The sequence below is a fragment of the Sciurus carolinensis genome, chromosome 12 (genome assembly GCF_902686445.1).
Source record: "Sciurus carolinensis chromosome 12, mSciCar1.2, whole genome shotgun sequence".
NCBI classification, from domain to species: Eukaryota; Metazoa; Chordata; class Mammalia; order Rodentia; family Sciuridae; genus Sciurus; species Sciurus carolinensis.
The window spans coordinates 7,823,133-7,849,756 of record NC_062224.1 but is presented as its reverse complement, the minus strand read 5'-3'; the positions used below and the strand labels follow the sequence as shown (position 1 = coordinate 7,849,756).

Genomic DNA, 26,624 nt, shown 5'->3' with positions numbered 1-26,624 from the left:
TTCCTGGTGCTGTCTGGCCCCCCGAGGCTGGCAGCCAAGGCTGTTGGAAGCAGAGCCCAGCGAGGCTGCAGCTGAACCCGCTCCAAGGCAGGTGTCTGTGTTCTGAGAGCCAGCAACACTTTCGCAGCAAAGAGAGGAGTGGGAGGAGGCGTACCCTGCAAGGAGCCCAGTGGGTCCCGTGTTGGCATCGGGCACGCCAAGATTTCCTCCGAGTTCAGAGTTTAGCACCTTGGAGAAAACCCAGCTCTGAGCCGCAGTGGTCTGACCGCTGTGGAGACTAGAGGTATGGGGCTCGGGAAGGAGGAGGCCAGGAGGCTGCCGTGCTGCTGAGCCTGGCTGCATAGATCAGGGGCAGTGACCGCCTCTTTTGGTATCCGGTCATCCCTGACCTCAGCGGCTGCCTCCTCCTGCCAAGGTGGTCCCTGCCCAGTAGGACAGCCCGTGGCTGCCAATGGGCCAGATTGTGCCCCCTGCCCAGCTCTCAGGGGGAGGCAGCTGCCACAAAGAATCACTTCGAGGAAAAAACTGACATGAATAGAATTAGCCTGAACATCCAACACTGCCCATCCGTGACCAGAGGAAGGTCACAGGGTGACTTTCAGTCTGACGTCCAGGCAGGGTAGGTGGCGGACAGAAAACTCAGATGTCAGTGTCCTCAGAGAGTGGGCCTCAGTTCTATCCAGGAAGGCCCTGGATCCGGGGTGAAGCTGCGGATGCAGGAGGATCCTGGGGCCTGTGGCTTTGCAGCTCAGAGCTGATTGGCTCCTCCCCTGAATTTGAATGAAGGCTGCGTCCACGAAGGTACTGTGCACTGTGCATCCACTTGACATGGGGACAATCCCCGCACAGGGCGTCTGCTGCGGACTTGTGCTGTGCTCAGCCAGCCAGCTTGGTGTCTGGACTGTTTTCCCAACACCTGGGCTTCTCCACCAACATCGGTGACGCATTGCTGTGACTTCTGAGCAGCCATCTCTGCCTCCTCCTGCCAAGGTGGCCTAAACGCAGTGCACCTGCCAAAAGCTCCCGGGCTTCTCTGCAGGCTACCATCTCTCTGCAATGCAGGGCCCGCGCCTGAGAGGCTCTGCTGCATCCCTTTCCCTCGTGTCCCCTGCTGGAAAGTAGGAGGACAGGAAGGTACATGGAGACGCAGGCAGGGCTGGAGGGTCAGGACTGACTTTCACAAGGTGGAACTGGACAAGAGGGCAGAGAGGCCCAGCTGGGTGGGATTTGGGGAAAGTGTCATGGAGATGCTGCAGGGGCCTTGGGGGTGGTAAGAGATTCAAGAGGCACTGATGGGGGGGACATGTGACAAGCATTTCTGAGTTATGAACCAAACACCCCAGAATATCATTGGCGTGAACAGACCAGAGACTAAACTCCTTCTCTACTTACTTTTATGGTTGGACCATGGAGGCTCAGCAGAGAGTGGACCATATGGCACAGCCTCTAGAAATGATGAGGGTCAAATCCATTACGCATGGGGTTGCCACAGGAAGTCCAGCATGTGGAAACCATCTGGCCACGGTCGTCTGGGGCACCTCCCCAGGGTCACAGGTTGGCAAACATAACCTTCAGGAGGGAAGAAGAAGAAAGACAGCAGATGGGAAGGCAGAGCGGCACCAGGATATTGGGATAGAATCTTCGGGACGGCGTCCCTGGACAACGGAGCCAGGCAGGTGCTCACCAGACACCTCGCTCAGCATCTTCAGAAAGTCCTGATCAGCGGGAGGAGCATGGGGAGGACGAGGAGTGGCTAGGCAGGAGTTGACACTGGGCTGAGGTTAGAAGCTGAAGAGTGTGGCTAGCCCCCAGATTGCAAAGCAGAGCTCAGCCTCGAGCGGGGCACTCCGCTGATGTCTGACGCTGCGACTGTCGGGTGTGCCTACTCCAATTAAAAGTCAGACCGTACACCCTGACAGGGAGAAATTCACCTCAAAACAAGGACTTCCCTGAAAATTCTGGATGCTTTCTGGACATCACCAGTTTCATGGGCATATGACCCACCCCCAGGAACCTAAGCCCAGAAGGACCTGCCTGTGGATTCATGTTCTACCGAGGTCTTAAAATTCTTAAGAACTTCCAAACAAGGGGCCTCGCATTTTTTATTTTGCAGTGAGGCTTGCAAATTTTGTAGCCAGTGCTATTGCTAGATCACATTGTTTGACTATTTATCTCACACTCTTATATAACTCTCATCTATATTATTTGCTTGTTTTTGTTTTTGTTTTTGTTTTCCCTCATCAACTAAACTATAAGTCTAAAGGTCTGGCTGGTATTGTTTACCACCCAAGTGTTTTACCCTAAACAGGCTGGGCATGCCGTGGGTGCCTAATAAACACACTTTCTTAACTTGTTTATAGATGGCTCTGTTTGTTCATTAATACTCAGTAAACAATTAGAGAAGGGGAAAAACCTGGGCTGAGCTTTGTTATTACAAGACTGCCCATAAAGTCCTTCAAACTGAAAGGTTAAAAACAGGGACTGGCAAAGACGTTTTGAGCATGAAGCTGCCGCCAGGGTCATGCTTGATCTCCACCCGCCAGCCCTACAGGTACGACGACCTCAGCCTGAACTACCCTCGCTCTGAAGACGGCTGTCCGTGACTGTCTCGGGCCAGCTCAAGAGCAGGAGCCCCGCCAGGGCTGGGATGCTAACGCTTGCCCGCTTCCTACTTCTCTCTTGACAGGGGTGAGCCAGGCAGAGGCACGGCAGCCGGGGAAGTCGCCCCACTTCAGCGTGAACTGGGTCGTGGGCAACGCGGACCTGGAGATCATTAATGCCACCACTGGCAAGAGGAGCTGCGGGGGCTCGTCCAGGCTCTGCAAGCACGTGTTCTCTGCCCGCTGGGCCCGGCTGTATGGTAGGGTAGGTGGCACCTGTCCTCTCTGGGGTAAAGCTGACTGCAGCAGGACGCAGGCTGGTGGCCTGGACCATCACTTGGCCTGCGGTGAGGGTGAGGCAGGACACCGAAGCCAGTTCCCCTTGGGTTTCCGTCTCCCAACTGCCTGGGCCAGTCAACATGTCCACCATGGACTTAAGACTCCACTCAAGTGTGGTCCCCCGACTAGCAGCAGGGGGCTTGGGACGTGTGCTCCAGGAAGTCACAGGAGAGGGGCCCAGTGCCAAGCACCCAATGCGGCCAGGCCCTGTGCCACCCACTGTGCCCAGGGCAGCCTCAGAAAGGCACGTGGAAACTTTTTGAAGTCAATACTCATCCCAATATTATTCCTTATGTATTCAGATACAAGGAAGCTAAGAGAGTGAGATCATTTTCCTCAAAATTTCACAGGTCCTGAATGTCAGGGTCAGTCTTTCTCCCTAGCCCTGAAACCTACCCACTTTGGAACCCGCTTCCTCCTCCAAAAATAAGGAAATAACTGTATTTTCTGGGTTTTTCATTGAAATATACATTTTCATGTGTTTCCAAAGGGTAGTAGATTATAATTAAAAAAAAAAGAAGAGGAAATAACCAAAAAAAAGAAAAGAAAAGAAAAAAGAAAAACCAACACATAAAACAATGTTTGGCTTAATTTTCTGAACTTTGTACTCAGGCAATGAATCCAGATAGAAGTGATAGTGTGGCAGCTGATGTAGCAACCAGTAGAAGAACAGCACAGACATGCAGAGACTTAAGTGGTTTTGTTGTGGTGGTTGTTGTTGTTTGGTTTTTGGTTTGGGTCAATTTAGAGAACACTGAAAATTGTTCATGTAGCTCTGAGCTGGGCAGTGGCCTCTGTCTCTGCCACAGCCATTGTACACGGACATGTGTCTATGGCCAGACATCCGCAGCTCTGACCCAGGGTCTCAGCCCCCATCCTGCTGCTCGGGGGCACTTTCCCATGCCTCGCTTCTAAAGACTTTGGAAGGTCAGAGAAGCATCGATTTTATCTTGCTAAACGAATGGGGCCTCTTTTTTCCAAATGCTTAAGAAGACTTTGGCCAGTGGATGGGCATGCTGATCTGCAGACTCTCCCCGGAAGATGCTGCAATGTGATTCGGGGCTCCCATCACCTGCCTGCCCTCCCTCTTCCCCTTGATGGGGGGCATTGAAGCCATATTTGATTCCTGCCTTATGCTGGCTCCAAAGTTTCACCTGTTACAATTCAGATATCGTTCCTTGGCCAAGTAGCAATATAACTCAAAGCCCTTCCTCTTTTCTACCTGCCATGATGCTATGTTCATGTCCATAATCCTTCAAAGCCACCACCCCATTTTGAGCCCCAAATCTTAATCTAGAAAGAAAAAAGCAGTGTTGAGATGTTTAATAGCAGGCAAGTTAAATGTTACACATTTGTTAAATCACTCCCACTTCTCTTTTTTGGGGGGGTGTACTAGGGATTGAACTCAGGGGCACTCAACCACTGAGCCATGCTCCCAGCCCTATCTTGTATTTTCTTTAGAGACAGGGTCTCTTTGAGTTTCTTGGCATCTCACTTTTGCTGAGGTTGGCTTTGAACTCGCAATCCTGCCTCAGCCTCCAGAGCCGCTGGGATTACAGGTGTGCACCACCACACCCAGCTGATGAAATTCCCTTAATAGCTGAATTTTCCAAAGAAATTCCTGATAGCAATGGGTAACTCCCACTCCAGTTGCTTTTTATAATATTGCAGGGTTTTTTGTTTTAAAGGAAGAAAGGAAGAAAAACAGAAGGCCGACCCAAGAGCTGGTGTTGGGCTTTAAACTCCTTTTGGGGAGGCTCTGATTTCTGCTGGTGGTTAATTTACTTCTCCTTCTGTCCACAGCTGAGCACATGGACACCAAGCCACGGAGACACACCATCCATGTACTGTGAGGCCAAGCTGGGGGCTCACACCTACCAGTCTGTCAAACAACAGCTGTTTAAGGCTTTTCAGAAAGCTGGTCTGGGCACCTGGGTGAGGAAACCTCCGGAGCAAGACCAGTTTCTACTAACTCTCTGAGTCACTGGGCTCCTTTGCGACTGGACTATAATGAAACCCTGAAGAGGAGGCAGCCACGTGTGGAGCCACGTGTGGAGCCCTGTGGTGTACCCGTCAGTCCTCGGCATTTATTTTCCTTCAGTGTTCCAGAATCACACAAGTGTTCAACGTTGGGATGAGCAACTAGGTTTTCACTGGGGACCGGCTGCTTCCCCCCAGGCTGCTAGCCCCCAGGGCCCTGCCCATCACATCTGGAGGTTAAAGTGCCGTTGCTTAGCTCCATCTCTTCTTGGTGGTGTCAAAGGGAAAGCTTCTATTTGGGTTTAGTGGCAACCTTGAAATGTGGTACTGAAGTGTGACCAGTTAGACAAAGCCTCCTGCACCATCCCCTGAGCTTCCCTCACCTTCTGTGAGCCTCCTAGTGACGTGTTTGAGTCTCATTAGCACATGTTGATGTGACACTTCAAGATAAGCCACAAGTAAAGAGAGAAGCCATGGGCTCACCCAGCCCAAGGAAACCAACAGGAATGCTCTATTATTTTCATTCTTCTTTTAGATCACACCACCTCTTTTCAAAAAGGATTTGAGATGAACAACATTAAGAAAAACTAAAACAGGGCAAGAGAAATGAAAACCATTCTTGCCATGCAGAGGAAGAGTAAGCCAAGGCAGGCACCAGTGAATTGCCACTGTGCTGCAAGGAAGCCATTTCCACAGGTCCTGCTCGCTGAGCCTTGCAACCCGAGGCACGCCTACTCAGTCAGTCACAGCTCTTAGTTTCCTTTGGGTAACGAGAGGCATGGAAGTTTGAGTCACGTGATGGTTAGCCACCACCCTACAATTCCCCTCCCAGGTAGCAGGGAAACTGAGTCCTGGACCAAATCTAACTTTTTAACTAAATTTTTATTAGAAACAAAGTCCAAAAGAACACATTCAAAACAATCTTTCAGCTTGAAAAGCTGCTGCCTCTCTATTCTGTCAGGTTCTCCAATCACCTTCTTATATGACAAAAAAAAATATTAATTCATGACAGCTGCCAAAATGCAAGAGGCAGATTCTACCACCTTCAGAACAGGCATCAGGGTTCACAGCTGGACACAGGACCGTTCAGCATCATCTGCTAAGAGGAGAGGTGCTGCGTCCGTCGGAGGGGGAGGCCCTTCTCAAACACGTCTGTGGTCAACCCATGTTCCTCGAGTTCTTGCTAACTACCATGGAGAACTCATTTCTAACATTCGTCATGCTAGTTGACAAGTGTCTAATTTCTCCAATTAGAACATTCCTATCTGAAATGCATTATGCTAAATCATAAGTATAGAAGTAGGCACCTCTGGAGTATGGGCTTCCTAGTTAGAATTCCAACTGCCACTCCCCAAAAGGGCAAGCATTACATCACGCTGTATATATTCTAGCACATGTTACAAATATCATAACGATGAGGCAAAAAAGAAACAAATCGAGTTGTAGCTATTTGATACAAGAAAATAAGAAATAGCACTATTAGTATGAAAATAGAAACTTTTTGTGGGATGTAACATAAGATCGAATTTAATGCTCAAGTCCTTTTAGAAAAGAAAATGGGGTCTCTAGTAGGCAACTACTTCAAGATAAAGTTTTGAAAGATATGAACATGATTTTGCAAATAGATAATTCATGTTAGTCTTTCATTAAAATTGAGGAAATAAAATGAAATCTTTATTTGGTGTAAAGGCTGAGATCAAAGGACCAGTTTATAATGTCTGATAATTGGTGCATCACTAGCATAACACCTAGAAGAGAACAGAGAAACCATGAGGGCTGGTTTGGGACTTTGACACTATCTCTGAACCATGAGAGAGCTGGAACCCTTCTCTGAAAGTGGAGGCCCCTTTACTTCCTGGTTGACATCTGTGACCCAAACCTCAAATTACTCATATTCTGAGTTGTTGCTTGAAAAAGTCGTACACACATTATATCAATGTGCTTCAAATAGTGTTCCTTGTACAACAAGCAGACTAGCATCAATAGCCAGGTCTTACCCATGACAAAGAGGCAACATAGGGCATCCTGCTAATGGGTTCACGGTGCCACCCGTATGACCCAATGCAAAGAATGTGGGAAGTGATCGCCTCCCCACAGTGCCCGAACTGCAGCTAAGTAGCCATGATTCATTCTGACCAGGACCCTGCTCTCTGGAAACTACCTGAACTTTACTAAAACATGAATATCTACTAAGAAAAGCTATCCATGGACTCCATTCTCCCCCTTTTAGCACTAGCATAGAAAGTCAATTATTAAGTCAACAGGAGACTCCTTGAAAGAAAAGAGGAAAACTCTGCAGAGGTTATAGCAAGAGAAGAATTTTTTTAATGACTTTATTGTATTTGTTTTTGTTTTTGTTTTTTTAATGTGATGCTGAGGATCAAACCCAGTGCCTCACACATGCTAGGCAAGCGCTCTACCACTGAGCTGCAACCCCAGCCCAAGAGAAGAATTTTTTAATGCAACACAGTCAGTTTGGGAATCCGAGTTTTTTGCAGGGAGTTATCTGTCAGAGTGAATGTGAAATGGAGAGGGAAATGGGACACAGGAGGGGAGGAGCCCAGACCCCATGAGGAGAATGGAGGAAGTGTTGATACCACCGAGGTGAGCAACTGCAGGAAGTCAGAGCTTAAGAAAAGATCACCTCCAAGGAATGGGGAGAACAGGAAGGGGGTTGAGGAGGGAGGGCGAAGGACTCGAATCATTATGCTCTGAAGCAGTCTGGTGGCCAAGGACTGCACACCATGACCAGGTTGTGTCACACAAATGCTGCTCCTGACCAGCAGAAGCCCGACCCATCTGAGTGGTGGTCAGCCGCAGGATCCTGACACAGCATCCAGTGTACCTGGAAGGGACGGGTCATGTCAGCTCTGAGACAAAAGGACCTGTGCTGGACACCCAGGGATTTCATTCCCTCCAGTGTCCAGAACGCCCCATTGCAACCTTTAGACTTGGGCCACTCTGCACTGTGACCACCAAGTAGAGTAGTTGACATGCACCTCCCCACCAGAGGTTTTTGTAAGGAGAACCAAACACAAATAGGTAACTTGGTCACTCTGATTTAAAAAAAAAAAAAATACATATATAACCAAGCAAAACAAAAAGGACAGAGATCAGCAATTACCCAGGCATCTGTTACCTTAACTGTCCCTCTGTCCATCTGGTTTGCCCCAAAACTATCATCCCCATATCTTTTTGTGCTTCATCCCACATAAGACTCAAAACCCTCTATTTTAGGGTTTTCTGTGTGCTGTATTTATACCTATTTAGCACCACTACTAAAGTCCAAATAAAATCAACATCATCTGCACCTGCCTCAAGACACAACACAAAGCATGCTTTCCTACAAGGGAGAGAAGCAACTAAGGTTTCCTACCTGGTTCTTAGTCAAAAAGTCAGTGTCTGATCATTTGTGAGCTTTTCACAGGCCTGAACTCCAGGGAAAGACCAAGTGGCCGTGCAAACTCTGCTCATCCACCTGCGGCATGAGGTTTCACAACAAGGCGTATTATCACGTTCCTGAATTTAGGATTTCTTTGGTTTTGGTTTTTGTCAACAAAAGGATTTGCGAGTCTATAACTATTGTTTCCTTTTTCATTTCTGTGATTCTCTTTAAACCTGTATATATCTATCATTCCACTATTGATTTTGTGATGTCTCATCCCTCAGAAATGTCAAACTGAGTTACTCTTCAAACAAACTCATAGCACATATTTTTCCACATCATTTTACCATATCTGGAGAGCCATAAATAGTAAATACATAGTATATCAATGCCCAGAGTAGAATAGTTAGAGTATTTTGATGAAATCCTATTTTTAGATTATAAATTTCAAGATGAGTCTATAGTATCTTGTTTAAAAAAAAAAAAAAGACAATTTAAACTTAAATATAGTAGACATTTTTAATTTAGGGAAGCTTATATACTCGTTTTTTAAGAAGCCATTCTAATAAAGTAATATTAATTGGCCCAAAGTACAATAAATACCACTTTCTAATAGCAACCAAAGGGAAGGAAGGGAAAGTCTTTCTTTTTATATACTACCATTTGACCACTCGGACCCTTCTTTTGGCAGAAGTCTCACGTAGCACTCAGCAAAACCTGACATACCTTCCCGCTGGTTTCTCCATTGTCCTTCTCTAATAGGGTCTGCAGAATCCATACTCTAGTCCAGGACTAGGAAATTCACTGTCCTGCACATTCTGAGTTTGGCAGAGGTGAGGATTGGAATGGAGACTGTAAAGCTCTGTGCCACAGAAAACAATATGGCACCACCAGGCAGTTTTAGCGGGGACAAGCCCTCCCCTCCTAGGTCTTGTGGGTACTTCCTGCCACTCACAAGGTGATGCCTGGGAACTAAGGGGACAGGAGGGCGTGAAGAGGAAGAGGGAGCCGCCCTGGCGCGGCACTTGCGCTGTCCGTGGTGCTGACGCGTCGCGGCCCCGCGGCAGCACAGCTGTTTCTGGGAAAGTGGGGAGGTCGGTGACTCCTGTTAAACTTCTCTCACCAATTTTGAATGGGAGAAGGTAAACCGTGGTGGGGTAATGAGGAAGCAGAAACAAAGAGACAACAGATACAGGCTGCCAGAGAGACAGGCACAGAGAACGAAGGAAGCTTTGTCCCCACAAAGTTTCTCCCACCCCTCAAATCTGGGAAAGCAGAGAACCAGGTGATCATCTCCGCTGCTCGGTCTATGTGCCCACCAATTCTACCTCTTCGGGTTCCTTTCTTGTCTTCTTTTCTCCCTCCCCTATTCCCCCCCCCTTCTTACCGTCTACTCAGTCCCTACTCGTAAACTGCTTCCTTTGTTCTGGTTCCCTGGGGTCCTCAAGTTCCAGGCACGTCTGCCCCTGAGCTGATGCACACAGCAGGTTGATGCTCAGGTGGGGACTCTCCCAGCCTCTTCTCATGACACCTTGACTGCAGGGGTTTGCCGCCATCTTTTTAGACTCCTGGAACACATCCATTCAATCTGACCTCCCATCAAAAGATTCAGATGGCCACATTTCTGGAAATTTAGACCCAACAGTATCAACCCTGCAGGGAAAGGTACACCATACCAAACCCTGGTGAAAGGAAGTTCTTATTTCCCAACTCATCATTTTAAACTCAAAGTTGGAGAGATGAAGTAACCTTTCAAAATGAATATAAAATTATCTGGATTCTAGTGCCTCTTTTCATGCAGACACTAGATTTCTATCACTCTGCAGTATATGCATCAGTTAAAAAAAAAAAAAACTTTCCCAGCAGTGCCCAATTAATTTTCAGCATTTTTTAAGCAAAATGAACTTAATAGTCATTCTTAATTGAAGGTTGTACATAAAAAGCATGATTGAATGGCAATATTGTACCAATGGATGTACATTTGTAATATTTGTAAAAAATCCAAAACCTTAAAATATGAATTTACATATGTTAATTTGCCTCTAAGTTCTGTAAATTGCATTTCAGTGATATCTGATAAGTGAATGTTTCTGTTAAGTGAATAAAAATATCAAGTAAAATTGTTCTTTCCTGGGTTGTGGGGCCTTTTTCATCAAGCAGAGTTCCAGGGGTCTCTGAAACCCTAGGATATATAGATTTAGCTAGAGTGCAATGAATGTTGGCCCACTCTAAGAAAGGCAAATTCAGCTCTCAGAGCTTTTTCTTTTTGTAACAGTTATGTCAGTCAGCAGACTATGCAAGAATGACAATTACTAGCTCAGATGTTACCCTATGGATGTAATGTAATGAACTAACTAAATTATCACAGAACTCAGAATGAAAAGACTTACCTTTGAGCCTTGAATCAGCACCTCATTAATGGTGTAAAATGAATCACTTCACACACAACTTTACACCTCCGTTTTCTCACTGTCAAGTGTGGGAAATAAGATTTACCCTAAAACTTCACAGGATTGCCAAGGGGAATTGATTAAATCAACATGTTACAATGTTTTGAGAAGCTAAGACACTATGAATATTTAATATGCTCTGAGTTCTCCACCCAAATTTACCATAACATATGAAGTATAGGTGCAACTGATAATTTCCCTGTAAATTATAAGCCAGATGGATAAGAGAAAAACCCCAAACATCACTTGGGTATGTTTATCATCTCAACTCTGCATGCACTAAATGTTCCAGAATTCAGTTGAGCATTAGCCCAATAACATATTTGCTCCTTTCCAGTGACATAAGTTTTGGACACAGGTATATCTAGAATGGTAGATAAGTTCGCTGACTGAAGGGAATTTGATTTTCTTATGTCAGCCTAGGAATGCACAAAATTATAAGTATGCTGCACATAGATCTGTATACTATAGTAGAAGTAATCACAGATAAGTTTTCTTGTTTGAAAGTATTCCTCTCATCCATCAAAATTTCAGACACAAAAGAATCTGAAATTCTACCACACATTCCCTTCAATACAGAGTGAGGATTTCCTCCATTTTTTTTTAATCTATAGTTATTTCCCATTAACCACAATGATGTTTATATCAAAGGAGAGCACATGAGATCTCAGGCAGAAGGTAGAGGTAGGAGTGTGGATCTGACGAATTCCCTTCATCCTCGGAAGGGGGCAGTTGCTCGTTGTTGAATATTAGTGTTCTAGAAAGCTTCTTAGTTTTTAAGTCTGATAGTAAATTATTCCTAATACAGGGGATAATTAGGGGCCAGGGTTATTAATAGGAAATAAAGGAAAAATGAAGTATAAATAAGGTTCAAGGCAAATCTCAAAGGTACCTGAGTTGTGATCTGCCTCAGAAGTCATCTGGTTTGAATTATCAAGCTTTGAGAATCTGAGCATCTGGAGCAAGGATTATTTATTAGCCAAAGGAGACAAAAGTCTCCAAACTAATCTTTTAAGGCCTCCCAGAATTGATTCACAGGGTTGGTGCCCAATGTCTGCTGTCACTCACAGACGACCCCCTCCTAAGGAAAAAACATCCATCGTTCTTGGAAAAGACTGGTCTGATTCTTGGTAACCTCTTTCAACTTAATGGTCCTACATATATCCCCAAGCCATTCTTCAAACCAGTCAAGTCCCTGCCTAGCCGAGCCTGGAGGACAGCCTCATTTCCTGTGGCATTTTTCTTTCTTGTTGGGAATTTTTTTTTAAGGCATGAAACATGAAGTTTATGATATATTGTCTTAGTAAAAGGTTTCATCTAAGTGCGTGTTCCCAAGGAAAGTAACTAGAGTCGACTCTGATTCTTAAAATTTGATAGGTGTGCATGAGGGTTGAAGGACAAAGTGGCCACAGCCGTGGTTTTAAAGCCTTATGATTGATCACACCCTTGTCCACGGTGGAGCTATTAAATCAGGTTCCCTGAGTCAGGTTTAACTGGATGACAGAAATACACTCTTCTGAGTGTTTCAGAAAGCCACTGCTCTTAAAGGGCCAGTTTCCAAAGAGTCTTTAATGACCAAGATGAAGTCCAAACAAGACCAAGGATAATAATGATGGCAACAAATACTGACTTACCCTAAAGCAGTCACCTTAGCCCTCCAGAATTATAAATTACTTGACTGACCCTAAAATAGAATTCACTAAGAACTTCAGTAGTTACAGCCCCCCAATCACTCGAAGTCAGGTTTGCTATAAGAGAATTTTGACTAATGTCCTATGCTCAGCTTTGGGAAACAACCTAATGAACTCTTCAAAGACAGATGATTTGGCTCTGTGAGGAAGTAGGCTCAGCGTGAGATCATTGAATTGTGATGCCTTTCAAAATCAGAAGGTGGTACACCTAGTCCTTGCTCTATAGTTCAGTAAGTTCTGCGACCTGGGGTAAGTAACTGTACTTTTTCAGGGACTTCGAATATAAAATGGAGTAATCCCCTACAGAATGATAGTAAAGATTGAACCAGATAAAGTGAAAAATCCATTATACTGAATGATGTTGTACAAATATCAGTTGCTTTACCTCAGAGACATTAAGCACAGTGGGCAGGTGTCTCAGGTGAGTGAGCTGCTTCCGAGGACTGCTCCACTTACAGACACTGCAATTTAAATGATGAGAGAAATATAGCTTCCCAACATTAGAAAGTATTGGGGCATGGAAAAAGGAACTGGATAGGTAGTCCCCAAGAACAAGGTGATGCAATTTTTATGGAAAAGATGATCAGTTGTGTAAAAATATTTTTTAAAGAGGAATATGAAGACTTTGAAAAGATCATTAATAGCCAAGAGTATGTCTGTGAACATTAAAGGGAAAATGTCATTAGAAGATTAGAAGCAGTATTTTGACACAGGAGGTAAAGTGAAGTTATTACCAGGCAACAGAGATGGTGAGCATAGATGGTTGGTTAGGAGACTTAACTAGAAAAGAAAAGAGGAGCTGGAGTCCTCAGTTGAAGAAGAGGACTGTCAATGAAGGGTTTCTGAGTATACAGGGTGCGTGGTGGAATGCGGGGTGCTTGGCATAGGGAGCTGAGGGAGCCCAACAGGGACAACCAGCACCCTCCGGGGGGAGCACAGAGGGAGACTCCAGAGCTGGCCTCAGCATGGTCATTGCTTCTGCTGCTAGACTCACCTCGTCCTGGGCACAGTGCAGATGTCATTATAATAGAAACGTTCTGAGAGTTTCTGCAAGAGAGTAAACTCCACCAGGGCAACAATTTGGGGCTGCTGGTTTTGTTGTGTTAATTTATTTGTTTGTTTGTTTACTGATGTGTCCATTGGTACCTAGCATTCAGTTGGTGTTCAGTAAAAGTTGTATAAGCATTTCTTCTGATGAGGAGGGGAACAATGTGGGATGTGGAATCAGGACTTGAGAAAGAGAAGGGAAATTTTCTTCAGGCACCCAGCACAAATGCAAACTTTAACGGTCTTTTAAATTCAGATAACACGGCAGACCCCATTTGTAAACAAGCACATTCCAATCTGAAGAGGGTTGTTCTTGCAGATGCCTGCACATTTCTCTCTCTCTCTCTCTCTCTCTCTCTCTCTCTCTCTCTCTCTCTCTCTCTCTCTCTCTTTTTGCCTCTCTCTCTTTCCCTCTCATTCACAACCTAATTGCATCTTACAATTGCATAAAAAAAATCAAGCCACTGCTCTGAAAAGGGCCCTGCTTTAAAAAGTACCTGCTCACACCTGTCTCCACCCATTCCATCCCACAAACACGAACACAGAACCCTGTTGAACAACATCACATTTCTTTTATGCCTCTTCAATTACACTGAGTGGATGAATGTCCCTTGTAGCCAGAGTCCTGCCACCAGCTAATGTGGCCATGTCATGCCCCAGCAGTCAACTGACACCTCCACAGAAGTGGGCGTGTCCCCAGAGCCTGCCCATTAGGCCTGTTGGATCATGACCATCAGTTCCCCTTTGTGGGTCACATGGTCTCCACAACACGTGATTAGTGACAGAGCCCTGTGAAACCTCGGTGCGGCTCAATCAGAGTCCCCAGACCACAAGAGTCTCCGTGTACTCAGCAGGAGCCAAGAGAGGATCAGATTTCAGTCCCTTCAAAGTCCTGCAGGATAAACCAGGAAACTCTATTGTCAAAATGGGGCCCTGGGCTTAATGGAGTAATTGACTACTTTTTGAGCAATGGCAATTTGAGGCTGGACATAGGATTTCTCTGCTCTCCACATAGTCTATGACATAACAGGCTTCATTATTTTCAATTTTGGTCACCTGAAATGATTGAATTAAAAATAAATTGTAAGGTACTCTGCAATGTTGAGGACCAACATTTGGCAGGAAAGCGGTCAGCCAGCCACCCAGGAAGGTTCAAAGGTACAGAAGCAAAGAACATTGGGCCAGGTGACTGCCCTGGGTGGCTCTTTCAGCATGAGGTTTTGGTCACCACCACATTTCAAAAACTGGATGCTCTATCCCCTTTCCTGGTGGTATTAGACATGGAAAGAGACATGAATTGTCTTTTAGAAAATAAAGTGTTTCATCCCCAAGGAGTCAAACCCCAAGAGTTCCACACACCTGGTGCTTTTTGCTCTAGCCGTGCTCACCTGTGAATGGAGTTGAGCATCCCAGTGACCTGGCTCGTGCTGTTCCTACACATCACATTAGTCAGGGGTATCTAGAGACACAGAGCCAGCAAGGCAGGTGGATATTATATAAAGGGAGAGAGATTTCCTTAAAGAAATTGGTTCACACAATGGTGGAAGCTTGCTCCATCCCAAATCTGCAGGACAAAGCAGCAGGTTGAAGACCCAGAAAAGAGGTGCAGTTTGAATCCAGTGGTTGTATGCAGCAGAAGTCCCTTTTCTTTGGAGACCTCAGTCTTTACTTCTTTTGGGCCTTAAACTGACTGGATGAGGCCCATTCACTTCATGGAGGGCAAACTGCTTTACTCAAAGTCTATCATTTAAATTGCCAGCCTCAACCAGAAACACTTTAACAGAAATATGAATAAAAATGTGTGACCAAAAATCTGGGCAGTCAGATTGGCACATAAAATTAACTATCAGACATATGAAAGGCCCTTCCTTGCCTACTCAGCCTTCATGCTCCCTGGAAGGTATTATACACTCAAGAATGGCCCTAGGAAGTATACTACACAGATGGGATTCTACTGTTGGATCACTGTCTGGCAAGCTGGCTTAAAAGGACTCCCTGACTAGTGGCAGGAGTATTGATGTTTCCCAGTGCTGCTATTAATATTTTGGCCAGATGGGAACTGAACAAGATAACAGGGGAAGAAGATGCACTTCTTGGTGCAATATCTCTGGCATTTGAGCAATAATTCAAAGACTGCTGGATTTGGTGATTATTTCTGGGTACCACTGATGCCTTGAAGAGAGACAATTATGGAGTAGGATAATAAATAATAAATTTAAAGCAAAGTGCAACCATCAGAGAGCTTCTTTGGTAGTCATTTCAACAAATGCTCACCTCCCGCAGCTGAAAGATAGACAGAGCTGGAACCAGGCACAGAAATTAACTGGATTCAGAGGAGGCTAAATTTAGTAACACTCCTACCTCCAAATTAGGAAGAAGTGGGATCCTAGGACATGAGATAGTATATCTGGTTAGATTCACTTAAGAACTTTGGGACCCTGGCTTACCCTGAGCCATCAGGGCCTGAAGAAATGGTCTATTTGCTGGAAGACTAGGTGGAAGCCTCAAATGATTATGTGCCTTACAAAACACTCCTAACTCCCCAGCTACTAGATAAATAACCAAGGTCAAAATTTCATACAGAACCCAATAAGGAAGGAAAGGGATCATATGCCAGAGGAATAATAGGACCCTACAAGTGTCAGCAGGAACTGGGAGCAAATGCCTGGAAGTGGACTCTGAGAACACTACACTACCAGGTGGAATGTAGAGTTGCATAAAGAGATGTCTTCCACAATAAGGGAACTCTTCCATGTTTCAGGCTCTAACACCTTGTGTATTATTCAGAAAAATAGCCAATGGGATGTGAATGGACAGAGACAGAGAAAGAGTATAAGAAATTGACTAACATGATATGGGAGGTGGCCAAGTCTAAATCTGCAGGGTACAGTAGACTGGAAACCCAGGAAGAGAGTTGAATCCAAAGACATCTGGAGGTAGAATTCCCTGTTCTTGGGGGAATTCAGTCTTTTTCTTTCAAGGTCTTTGGCTAATTAGATTATGCAAAATAATCTACTTTACTCAGCCTACTGATTTAAATGTTGGTCTTACCTTAAATAGGGTAAAAACTCATGCAATATCTAGATGGGTGTTTGACCAAAAGTTGAATACCATAGCCCAACCCAAGTAACACATAAAATTAACCACCATCCACCCTGACAGGAGCCACCTAAGAGATAGTTCTAATGAGTGGAAGAGTTGTCTTGGAAGATTAGGAAAAGCACAGGTGTCCATTAAATGAAGCAAAGACACGGGGACTAACATAGAAGACTATGGAGAAAATGGTCCAATATAGCTCAGATTGATACTAAGAGATGCTGGACTGAATCACTGCATAAAAATGGACTGACTTGCTCCTTCGCAAGGTTCTGGAGACATGTCATTTACCAAGGCAATAAGGTATGCTGTCTGTGGCTGTCCTCTAGAGGCCAGGGATGATGGTGGGAAATACTGTTACGGAGTTGCCTCCTGAAATACTTGTCCCCAAACTTGCTGTGCATTAAAATCACCTGACTCCCACTCTCAGATTTTCTGACTTCAGGGTATGGGTCAGAGTTTCTCAAGCTCAGCACTACTAATATTTGGGAATTTATAATTCTTTGTTGGGGAGAGGACAATCCTGTGCACTAAAGGATATTGAGCAGCACACAATATCAGTAGCATCTCCCTCCTTTGTTTTGACTCTCAAAGATGTCTCCAGACATTGTCAAATGTGCCCCCGGATAGTTGAATTACCCATAGAGGAGAATCAATAGGATAGGTACAACTTAGCCTTCTAGATTCTTTTTTTTTTTTTGAGGGGAGGGGTACTGGGTATTGAACTCAGTGGCACTCAACCACATCCCCAGCCCTCTTTTGTATTTTATTTAGAGACAGGGTCTCACTGAGTTGCTTAGCACCTTCCTGTAGCTGAGGCTGGCTTTGAACTTGGGATCCTCCTGTCTGGGTCTTCCAAGCTGCTGGGATTACAGGCATGCACAGCGTACCCAGCACCTTCTAGATTTTGTAAGGCTCTTCAGGTAATTCTAACATGTAATAACATTTGAGAACCACTATCTGGAAGAAATGGAAATGGTAGAATCCTGGAAGAGAAGAGTTGGAGTTCAGTTGGCAGCAGGAGATTATCAGAAAAAAGGATGGTATAACTGTTGTGATGGGCATCCATGAGCACTGGACTATGAGGATCTGTACTGATGGCTCACAGAATGTGCTGTTCATAGAAGAATAGATGGTCAGTCACTGAGGATATCATTCAATATCAATAACATAGAAAAGATGAAGAATGAATAAGCAGAAGACTAAGGTCAACCACCCGAAGGAAAGTCATCGATTTCTCCCATAGTATCCAGCTTTGAGGTAGCTCTCAGATACAGAAACCATCAACTGAACATCTCAGAATGAAGTGGTGCATTCAACATCTGTCATAAGCTTTGCCAGAGTGTGCAGGTAACTTCACATATAGGTGAGCTATTCTCCCAAAACACCACTGTGTTGCCCAAGTGCCTAACACTGTCTACCTGTGGCCTCCTTGGGAGTTCCCAATGACCAATTGATCAAAGAGGGAAAAGGCTGTGCTTGGTTCCCAGATGAGGTGACTTGGTACATGGAAGCAAACCACAACTGGACTTCTCTGCTCCACAACACCACTTAGAGGCAGCATAGAGAAACTTCAGGCAGTGAACCTGGTAATTCATATAGTTTGGAGAGAAAATTGACCCAAGGTAAGAATACATGCAGATTCATAAGCAATAACAAATGACTCACCTGGTTGGTGAAGGGCCTAGTAGGAGAAAGGTTGGAAGTTCAAGGACAAGGAGGTATGGAGAAAAGGCAAGCGGGCAGGCCTGCAGGAGCAGGCACAAAGTGTGACTTCATGTATTTGATGTTGATGCCCACCAGAGAGCATGCACTGCAGACAGGAAGACTCAGACAGTGGACTTCAGCTACCCTGTGTCCTCTGATATCCCAGGGCATGCCCAAGGATCTCATGGACAAAGTAGCCATGGTGTGGAGGTGGAGGCTATGTATGGACACTTAGCATAGCTTGCTCTCATCCAAGCTGGTCCAGTTACTGCTGATGCTGTATCCTCAAACCTGCCAGAAGAAGAGCCCAGTGATCTTGCCCTGGTTGTGCTCCATTCTTAAAAGAGAACAATGAGTCAGTTGGTGACAAATTGCCTCCATCAGATCACTTCTTCCCTGGTTCATCTGCAAATGTAAGTTGGCCTCTCCTGTTGGTGTACCTTAGCCAAAACCCTACTCAGATACACAAAGTACATGACCTGACAAATATAGCGTCACCTCAGACCAAGAGACCCGGTTTACATCAAAGAGGGTATGACAGGGAGACATATCTGACCATACAGAGCGGTGAAATGGATTCTTTCTTTACTATTGTTTTGTTTAATTATACATGACAGTTGAGTGTATTTTGACATGTCATACATACATGGAGTATAACGTCCCATTTTTTTGGTCATGTGTTCATATATGATCACAGGAAAGTGATGTCTGATTCACTCTACTGTCTTTTCCATTCCCATCCTCATCTCTTTCCCCCACTCCCTGCTGACCAATTGGGTGAACAACTTCCATTCCTCCCCCTCACCACCACCTATTGTGAGTCAGCATCCACATATCAGTGAGAATATTTGACCTTTGGTTTTGGGGATTGGCATATTTCACCATTTACCTGCAAAAGACATAATTTCATTTTTTAAGGCTGAGTAATACTCCATTGTGTATATGTACCACATTTTCTTTATCCTTTCATCTGTTGAAGGGCACCTAAGCTGGTTCCATAGTTTAGTTTCTGTGAACTGAGCTGCTATAAACATCAATGTGGCCGCATCACTATAGTAGGCTGATTTTAAGTCCTTTGGGTATAAACTGAGGAGTGTGATACTGGGTCAAATGGTGGATCCATTCCAAGTTTTCTGAGGAATCTCCACACTGCTTTCCAGAATGGCTGCACCAATTTGCATTCCCACCAGCAATGTATGAGTGTACCTTTTCCCCACATCCTCACCAACATGTATTATTACTTGTATTCTTGATAATTTACAGAGAAATGGATTCTTGAAGATGCAGCTGAGGCACCTTGGGGTCATTCCCCACAGGGGTGAGATACTGTCATTCTGGGTTTATTACATACTATAAACTAACGGCCATCATATGGTCTGTGTCCCCACTGGCTATAAAATACAATTCTGGAGACCAACTGATGGAAGTAGGAGTGGATCCATTCCGTAATTCCCTTTCACACCTAGAGAGTCTGTGCCTCTCAACCTGCAACTCCAGGGAGGCACATCAGCCAGTGGACACAGTAAGAGACACTATTCTTAAAGCAGCTGCTGCTATAGGGTCCCTAAGGGCTCTTTGTGCCTGTGAACCAGCAGAGCAAAGGAGGTGACTCTATTGGCATCAGGAACTGACCCTTGACCCTAACGCCAGGAAGCACATGCTGGGATCAAGGAGGAGTGTCTTCTGCCACTCGGATGTCTCTTGGGGCATCTCTTGATGATATTATGACAAATCAAATTTTAACTGGAATTGACAGAGCAACCAGAAGTTGATGAGAAGTTGATGGTGACCCGGGGCTCAGACCCCGCAGGGAGGAGCCTCGTCCACGCCATCAGTCCTCCTGGTGGCAACAGGTGCTGCCCCACTTTGTGGCATCAACAGCATGGACAGCGGCTGCCCACGGAGAGGAGCACCTGGAACGAGGGATGGCGGAGGGAGACGGCCATCAGGTCCCACTGCAGGACGGACCGCAGCAGTGGCAGCTTCCGCCATCCTCTGGACAGTCCTCTGGAAAGTTTCCCGGAACTGGTGACCAACGAGAATCCTTGAGAGGCGACACCCACGCGGAGGGCTGTCCTGTGAGGAACAGGCGTGAGCAGGCCGAGGGGTGGACTGGGTGGACACTGCTTTAACCCACTCGAGACCCCTCAGCGAGCTAGCGCCCGCTCCAGGGGCTGCCCTCTCACCAGGCAGACGGCCCCAACCTCTCCGCCCCATCCCACAGGGGAGCCCGGGACCCATGGAGGCTGAAGCAGAGGACCAAAGGCTGATGCTCTGGCCTTAGGGGCGCAATTCTTGCTCCCGATCTCCCCCAGGATCAGGCTGGAGCTGCCTCCCATGCTTTCCTCGATTCCTTTGTTCTGAGAGCATTTGTCCCCCGTGGCAAGGAGATCCCCACCCTCACTGCAGAACACAAGGACTTTGAAGGGGCTGCACTTCCCAAATTAATGTGTAGGGCAAGGGCCAAAGAATAAAGCTTATGGTGGTAGTGAGGCTGGGGTGGCCTCCAGCTGCCCTCCCCAGGGCCGCTGATGTCTTAACCTCCTCACAAAGACCCCAACTCTCCATTCTTTCTAGCTGAAGCCTCCTTTGAAGGGAAGAGTTTGGCTTCTCATTGCATGAATTTAACACAGCCATTAAGCTTCTTCACAGGAATATCAAAGACGGAGTTCCTGGTATTTTCTTTGCCTTATGAAGAACTATTTTGCATTTCAAAGGAAAGAGCACTAAGCTGTAAGCTCGCTGGAAAGGCAGGGGCTTCTAAATGGCTGGCGTGGTCTCATCAAATCCGAGTCAACTGCGGCAATTCAAACAGCAGGGGAGATCCCTGGGATGAGACCCGGTTTGCCTGCACTCTGCTGGCTTGAGTTTTGTTTAGAATCACACCACGTGGTTTTCGTTGTCACTGACCTGGACCTATCCCCGATGTTTGCCTGAGTTGACTTTCTTCTAATGAGTAGAGGCTGCGGTCACAGAGACAAAGACATCGGAAAGACCCATGTCCACTACGCGGCTCTCAGCAAACTCTCTGACTCCCCAGGAACCCCAATTCTTCATCTTTTGTAGTAGATGGACATTTGTATCTATTCGTAGTAGAATAAAAATACCCACACTGAAGGATCATTATGAAGATCCAATAAGATAACGTATGTAAAAGGCTAAGTCAGCTCTCAATAAATAGCAATGGCAATGATAGTAGTTATTAAATGAGTAAATATATAAAGCATGAGTGAACATATAAGGCACAAATAATTGACGTGTGTTTGCGGCTGCTGCTGCTGCTGATGATCAGATAAGGGACAAGTGAAGCAGAGGAAATCCTTCACCTGAGAGGCAGCTCACTGATTGAGCCGTCATTACTCAATGTTAGGAGGAAAACCCTGCCTAGGGTCCAGGCTTACAATTTTCCTGCTTTGACTAGGCTGCACGCCAAAATGTGGAATGGTGTCACCTAAGCACGGGATGATGTCATCATGGGACCCAAATCTAAGAGCATTGCTGGAGAACCTGAGTACACCAGAGATTTTGAAAAGGAGTTGGAGTCCTGCTTTGGTGGGTAGGAGCAAAAACTAAAGAAAGTTCAAGTTACAGTAAAAGTAAAGACAAGGATTCAGTCATGGTATAACCCACCCTAAGCAGGTTGGCTGCCCTGGCTGAGCAAGCCAGGCCAATGCCAGCAGCTGCATTATCCGCTGAGGCTTAACCACATGGGGAAGCAGCATTTCTACACCTTCTAAGAAGTGTCCTTCTAAGAAGTGTCTTTGTTGTCATCAAAGAACTTTTATTGAGCACTGAAGGAGAGTGCTGGGCAAAGAGAACAATAAAACAGACAGAGCTCCCGTTATCCTGCAGCCTGCCATGTTCCACAGGAAAGGCTGCCTGGACCACATCTGTAGTAGGAGAGGACCGCTCCATTCAAGGCCCTTAAACCCAAAATAAGCACCAAGAATCTGCAGCAAATGCCTTCCTACACAAAAGTCAGGGCACAAAGAGGGACTCGACCCACGTTTACAGCACATACAGTCTCCTCCCTTGAGAAACCTCAGCCTAATCAGGGGAATAAAGAGCCACTCTGGTCTCTCCTTTTCCCATTTCTAGTCTGCAACTTATTATCCTTAAACTAAATCTCCCAAACACCCGAAGTCAGAATGTGCAAAGTGGTTACGATGCTTAAAATTCTGGCACGTGGCAGGGAAAGCAGAGTCGTGCAACCCTCTCTGAATCCAGAATGTGTTCTCGTCCAAGGAGAAATGCTGTCTTATCAGCTGTGCCTCCCTAGTGCCAGTTCTCCCCAGGCTCCGGCACCTCCCATCTACCCTCTACATCTATACCTTTGCCTGCTCGAGACATTTCATATAAGTGGGATCTTGCAATACATGGCTTTTTGTGTGTGGCTTCTACTAAGTATGCCAGAACGCTCTAGAATCCATCCATGTTCTAGAAGGTATCAGTACTTCGTTCCTTTTTCTTTCTCAGTAACATTCCTTTGGGATGATGCCTCACATTTTGTTTTCCCACTTATCAGTTGATGGAGTGGCTGTTCCCACTTTTTTAAAATCATGAATAACGCTGATGAAAACATTCACGGACAAGCTTTTGTAAAGGTTTTCCTTTCTCTTGGGTACACATTGAGCAGTGGAACTTCTAGGTCAACTGGTAATCCTATTTATAACCATTTAAGAAACTGCAAAGTTTTCTGAAGTGGTTGCATCATGTGACACTTTCACCAGCAATGCAAGAGCATTCCTTTTTCTCTACATCTCTGTTAATACTCGTTTTTATTATTATTATTATTATTATTGACATCAAGTGGGTGTAAAATAGTGTCTCATGTTTTGATTTGCAGTTCTCTAGTGACTAATGACATTGAGCATTTTGTGTACTTATGTGGTGCTTCTATATCTTTATCTTTTGGTCATTCTTTGTTATTTGTCCTTTTATTGTTGATTTACAAGGTTTCTTTATATATGTTGGATACTACTCCTCTACTAGATATACTACAAAACCAGTAAATATTTCCTCCCATTCTATGCCCTGCTGTTTCACTTTCTTGATAACCTCTTTTGAAGCCTGAAAATAGTTAACTTTGCTGAAATCCAGTTTTTCTTTTTTGTTTCTTCTGTTTTTTCTTTCATATCTGAGGAAGTATTGCCTAACCCAAGGTCAAGAACATTTACTCCTATGCCTATGTCTCCTTCTAAGAGTTCCACAGTATTACCTTTCATATTTGTAATCCATTTTAAGATCACCTTTTGTGTATGAAATGAGTTTGGGATCCAGCTTCATTCACCACTGAATGGCCTTGGCATCTTTGTTGAAAATCAATGCACTATGAATGTAAGAAATTATTTCTGTTCTCTCAATTCTATTATATTGATCTCTCTGTCTATTCTTACACCAGTGCCACTATTTTTATTACTGTAGCGTTGTAGTGACCTTCAAGATCAGGAAGCCTGAATCCTCCAATTCTGTTTGTTTTTTTGAAGTTATTTGACTTTTCTGGATCCCTTGTAATTGCAAAGGAGTTTTGAAATCAGCTCATCAGTTTCTGCAAACAGGCCAGCTATAATTTTGATAGAGACTGCATTGAATTTTTACATGAATTTGAAGAATATTGCCATCATAACCATACTAATTCCTCCAACCCATGAACATGGTATGTCTTTTCATTTCTTTGGTTGTTGTTTAATTTCTGTCAGCAATACTTTATAGTTTTCAATGTCTAAGTTTACATTTCTTTTATTAAATTTATTCCTTAGCAGTATTTTTGAAGCTCTTACAAATGTAATTGTTTTCTTAATTTAATTTTTTGATTGTCCAAAACAAGTGCATATAAATACAATAAACTTTTGAATATTTATCTTGTATATTGAACTTGCTGTAGCAGTTTCTTGGTATGGCTTCCTGAGTATTTTCCATATACACTGAGTGCAGTGGCACATGCCTGTAATTCCAGTGGCTCAGGGGACTGAGGCAGGAGGATCACAAGTTCAAAGCTAGCAACTTAGTGAAACCCTGTCTCAGAGTAAAAAATAAAATGGGCTGGGCTGGGGATGTGGATTAGTGGTTAAGCAACCCTGGGTTCAATCCCTGTGGGGGAAAAAAAAAATACATACACACACATTTTCTATGTACAAGGTCACATCTCTATAAACAGAAATCATTTTACTTCTACCTTTCTAATATGAATGTCCTTTACTTATTTTTCTTGCCTAGCTTCCCTGATAAGAACCTATAGTACGATGTTGAATAGAAGTGGTAAAAACAGACATATTTATTTTGTTCCAAATCCTGGATAAAATCTAATAAAAATGGACAACATTTCTGAACAGAACATTTACCAGTGAAAATATATGGTTAGCAAATAGGCACACGAAATGATGATCAACATCACTTGTCATTAGGCTAATGCAAATTGAAACTATAATGAGATACCGCTACATAACTATTAGAGTGACTGCAGTTCAAAGGGGAAAAAAAATAACACCAAATGTTTCAGAGGTGAAAAAAACAACAGAAATTCTCACTCATCACTGATGCAAATGCAAAGTGGCACAGTCACCTTGGAAGACGGTTTGAGAGTTTCTTTTAAAGTTACAGGTAGAGTTTTACTACCCATAACTCTCACACGTAGGTGTTCATCCGTGTGAACTGAAAAAAAAATAATGAAAGCACAAAAATATACAGACAAATATTTATAACAGTGTTACTCAAAATTACCAAAATATGGAAACAACCAAGATGTCCTTCAACAGATGAATGGATAAACATTTACATTTACACAATGGAATGAGACACTTACCTAACCTTTCTTTGTCAGAGTTTTCTTATCTACAATATTGAGATAATGACTATAATTAATCATCCTTAGTAGGATTAAGTGAAGATTGTCAATGAGGTTAATATATGAAACACTTGGAACCATGCCTGACCTGTTTATCAGAGAGGGGAAAAAACCTGGTGATGCACAGAACACAGGTAGAGCTCAACTCTATTTTCCTAAGTGAAATATAAGGTTATGTTTTTGTGTAATTCCAATGATATGACAAATTGGAAAAGGCAAAATCAAGAGGGAAAAATACAGAAGAGTGGTTCCTGGGAGATGGAGAGAATAACATGGGAATTTTTAGGCCGATGGAACTGTAATTACTGGGGTGTTGGACATATGAGTCTATGCATTTGTAGAAACCATAGAACTTTGCATTGTAAGGAGTAAAACTTAATAAATGCAAAATTAAAATGAAATCCCAATATGGAGGTAGAATCTGAAAAATAAATCTAGCAGGATTATAAAGGTATGACATAACCTCTCTATAGAGAATGAATAAGAAGTAGACACTGACCAGGGTAAATTTTGGTATTTTTACTGAATGTGGAAGAGAAAAATAAATATACATAAATATTAAACTCTAGTCTACATGTTTGTTCAAAACAGAGATTTAATAATCCTGAATGATTTTACACCTATACTAGAGTTGGACAAATAAGTAAATAAATGGTATATATATTGGAGCTAGATCTCTCAATGCCATAGAAAAAAGTTTCAAATAAACAGGGAATAACATTGGAATATACCCTGGAGTAATGAATTAGAGTCAGATACATCTATTTAAATGTCCTTTTAGTTAATATCATCTATTTAGTTAATAGATGATAGATATGTATGTGTAATCATACATATATATCTTGTGGGTCTATGTTCACATTCCTGACATAGAACTCCTACATTCCTTATAATTTCCTGAGTGATAAAGGTGATAGAGCATCTTTTGTTATAATATTTGGTTCTTGTACAAGGTTTCTAAAACTCTAAGAATTTTCTAAGTGATTGAAATAACCATTGTTATTTATATTAATTCCTTTCAATCACAGGTGAGTCTGTACTAATAATATGACATGTGGTGAAACCCTTACATAGCTTCAGGCTGGGGCTGGTCTCCAGAAAGACCAAAGGATTACAGAATTAGGGGATTGATACTTCCAGTCCCACCCACTGACCTCCAGGAAACAGGAAGGTGGCCAGAGATCAAGCTTTATTAAAACTCTTGGACAATGAGATTCAATGAATTTCCAGGTTGATAAAAGCATCCAAGTTCCCTCGTGGGATGAGCCTGGACTCCACAGGAATAGAAGCTCCTGGATCCAAGATCATTTAGACCTCACCTCACTACCTCTTCTCTGGCTGTTCATATGTATACTTGTAATATCTTTTATAATAAACCAGTCAGGTTAGGTAAAGTAATTCTATGAACCTTTCTAATATTTAGAGACCCATAGTGGAAACCCAATATTTCCAGGAATTATATCCTGTTGGATAGTATCAGAACTG

General features: G+C 44.0%; 1 protein-coding gene across 2 annotated transcripts in view; it reads left to right on the top strand.

The window, feature by feature from the left end:
- The window catches only part of Adarb2 (adenosine deaminase RNA specific B2 (inactive)), a 481,547-nt gene extending 474,860 nt beyond the window's left edge, over window positions 1–6,687 (top strand). For both annotated transcript variants that reach the window (XM_047521791.1, XM_047521790.1), the window contains 2 exons: window positions 2,687–2,865; window positions 4,743–6,687. In XM_047521791.1, coding sequence (XP_047377747.1) covers window positions 2,687–2,865; window positions 4,743–4,919 — 356 coding nt within the window. In that variant the 3' untranslated portion in view covers window positions 4,920–6,687. The remainder of the gene's footprint in view (window positions 1–2,686; window positions 2,866–4,742) is intronic.
- The last annotated feature ends 19,937 nt before the right edge of the window (window positions 6,688–26,624 follow it).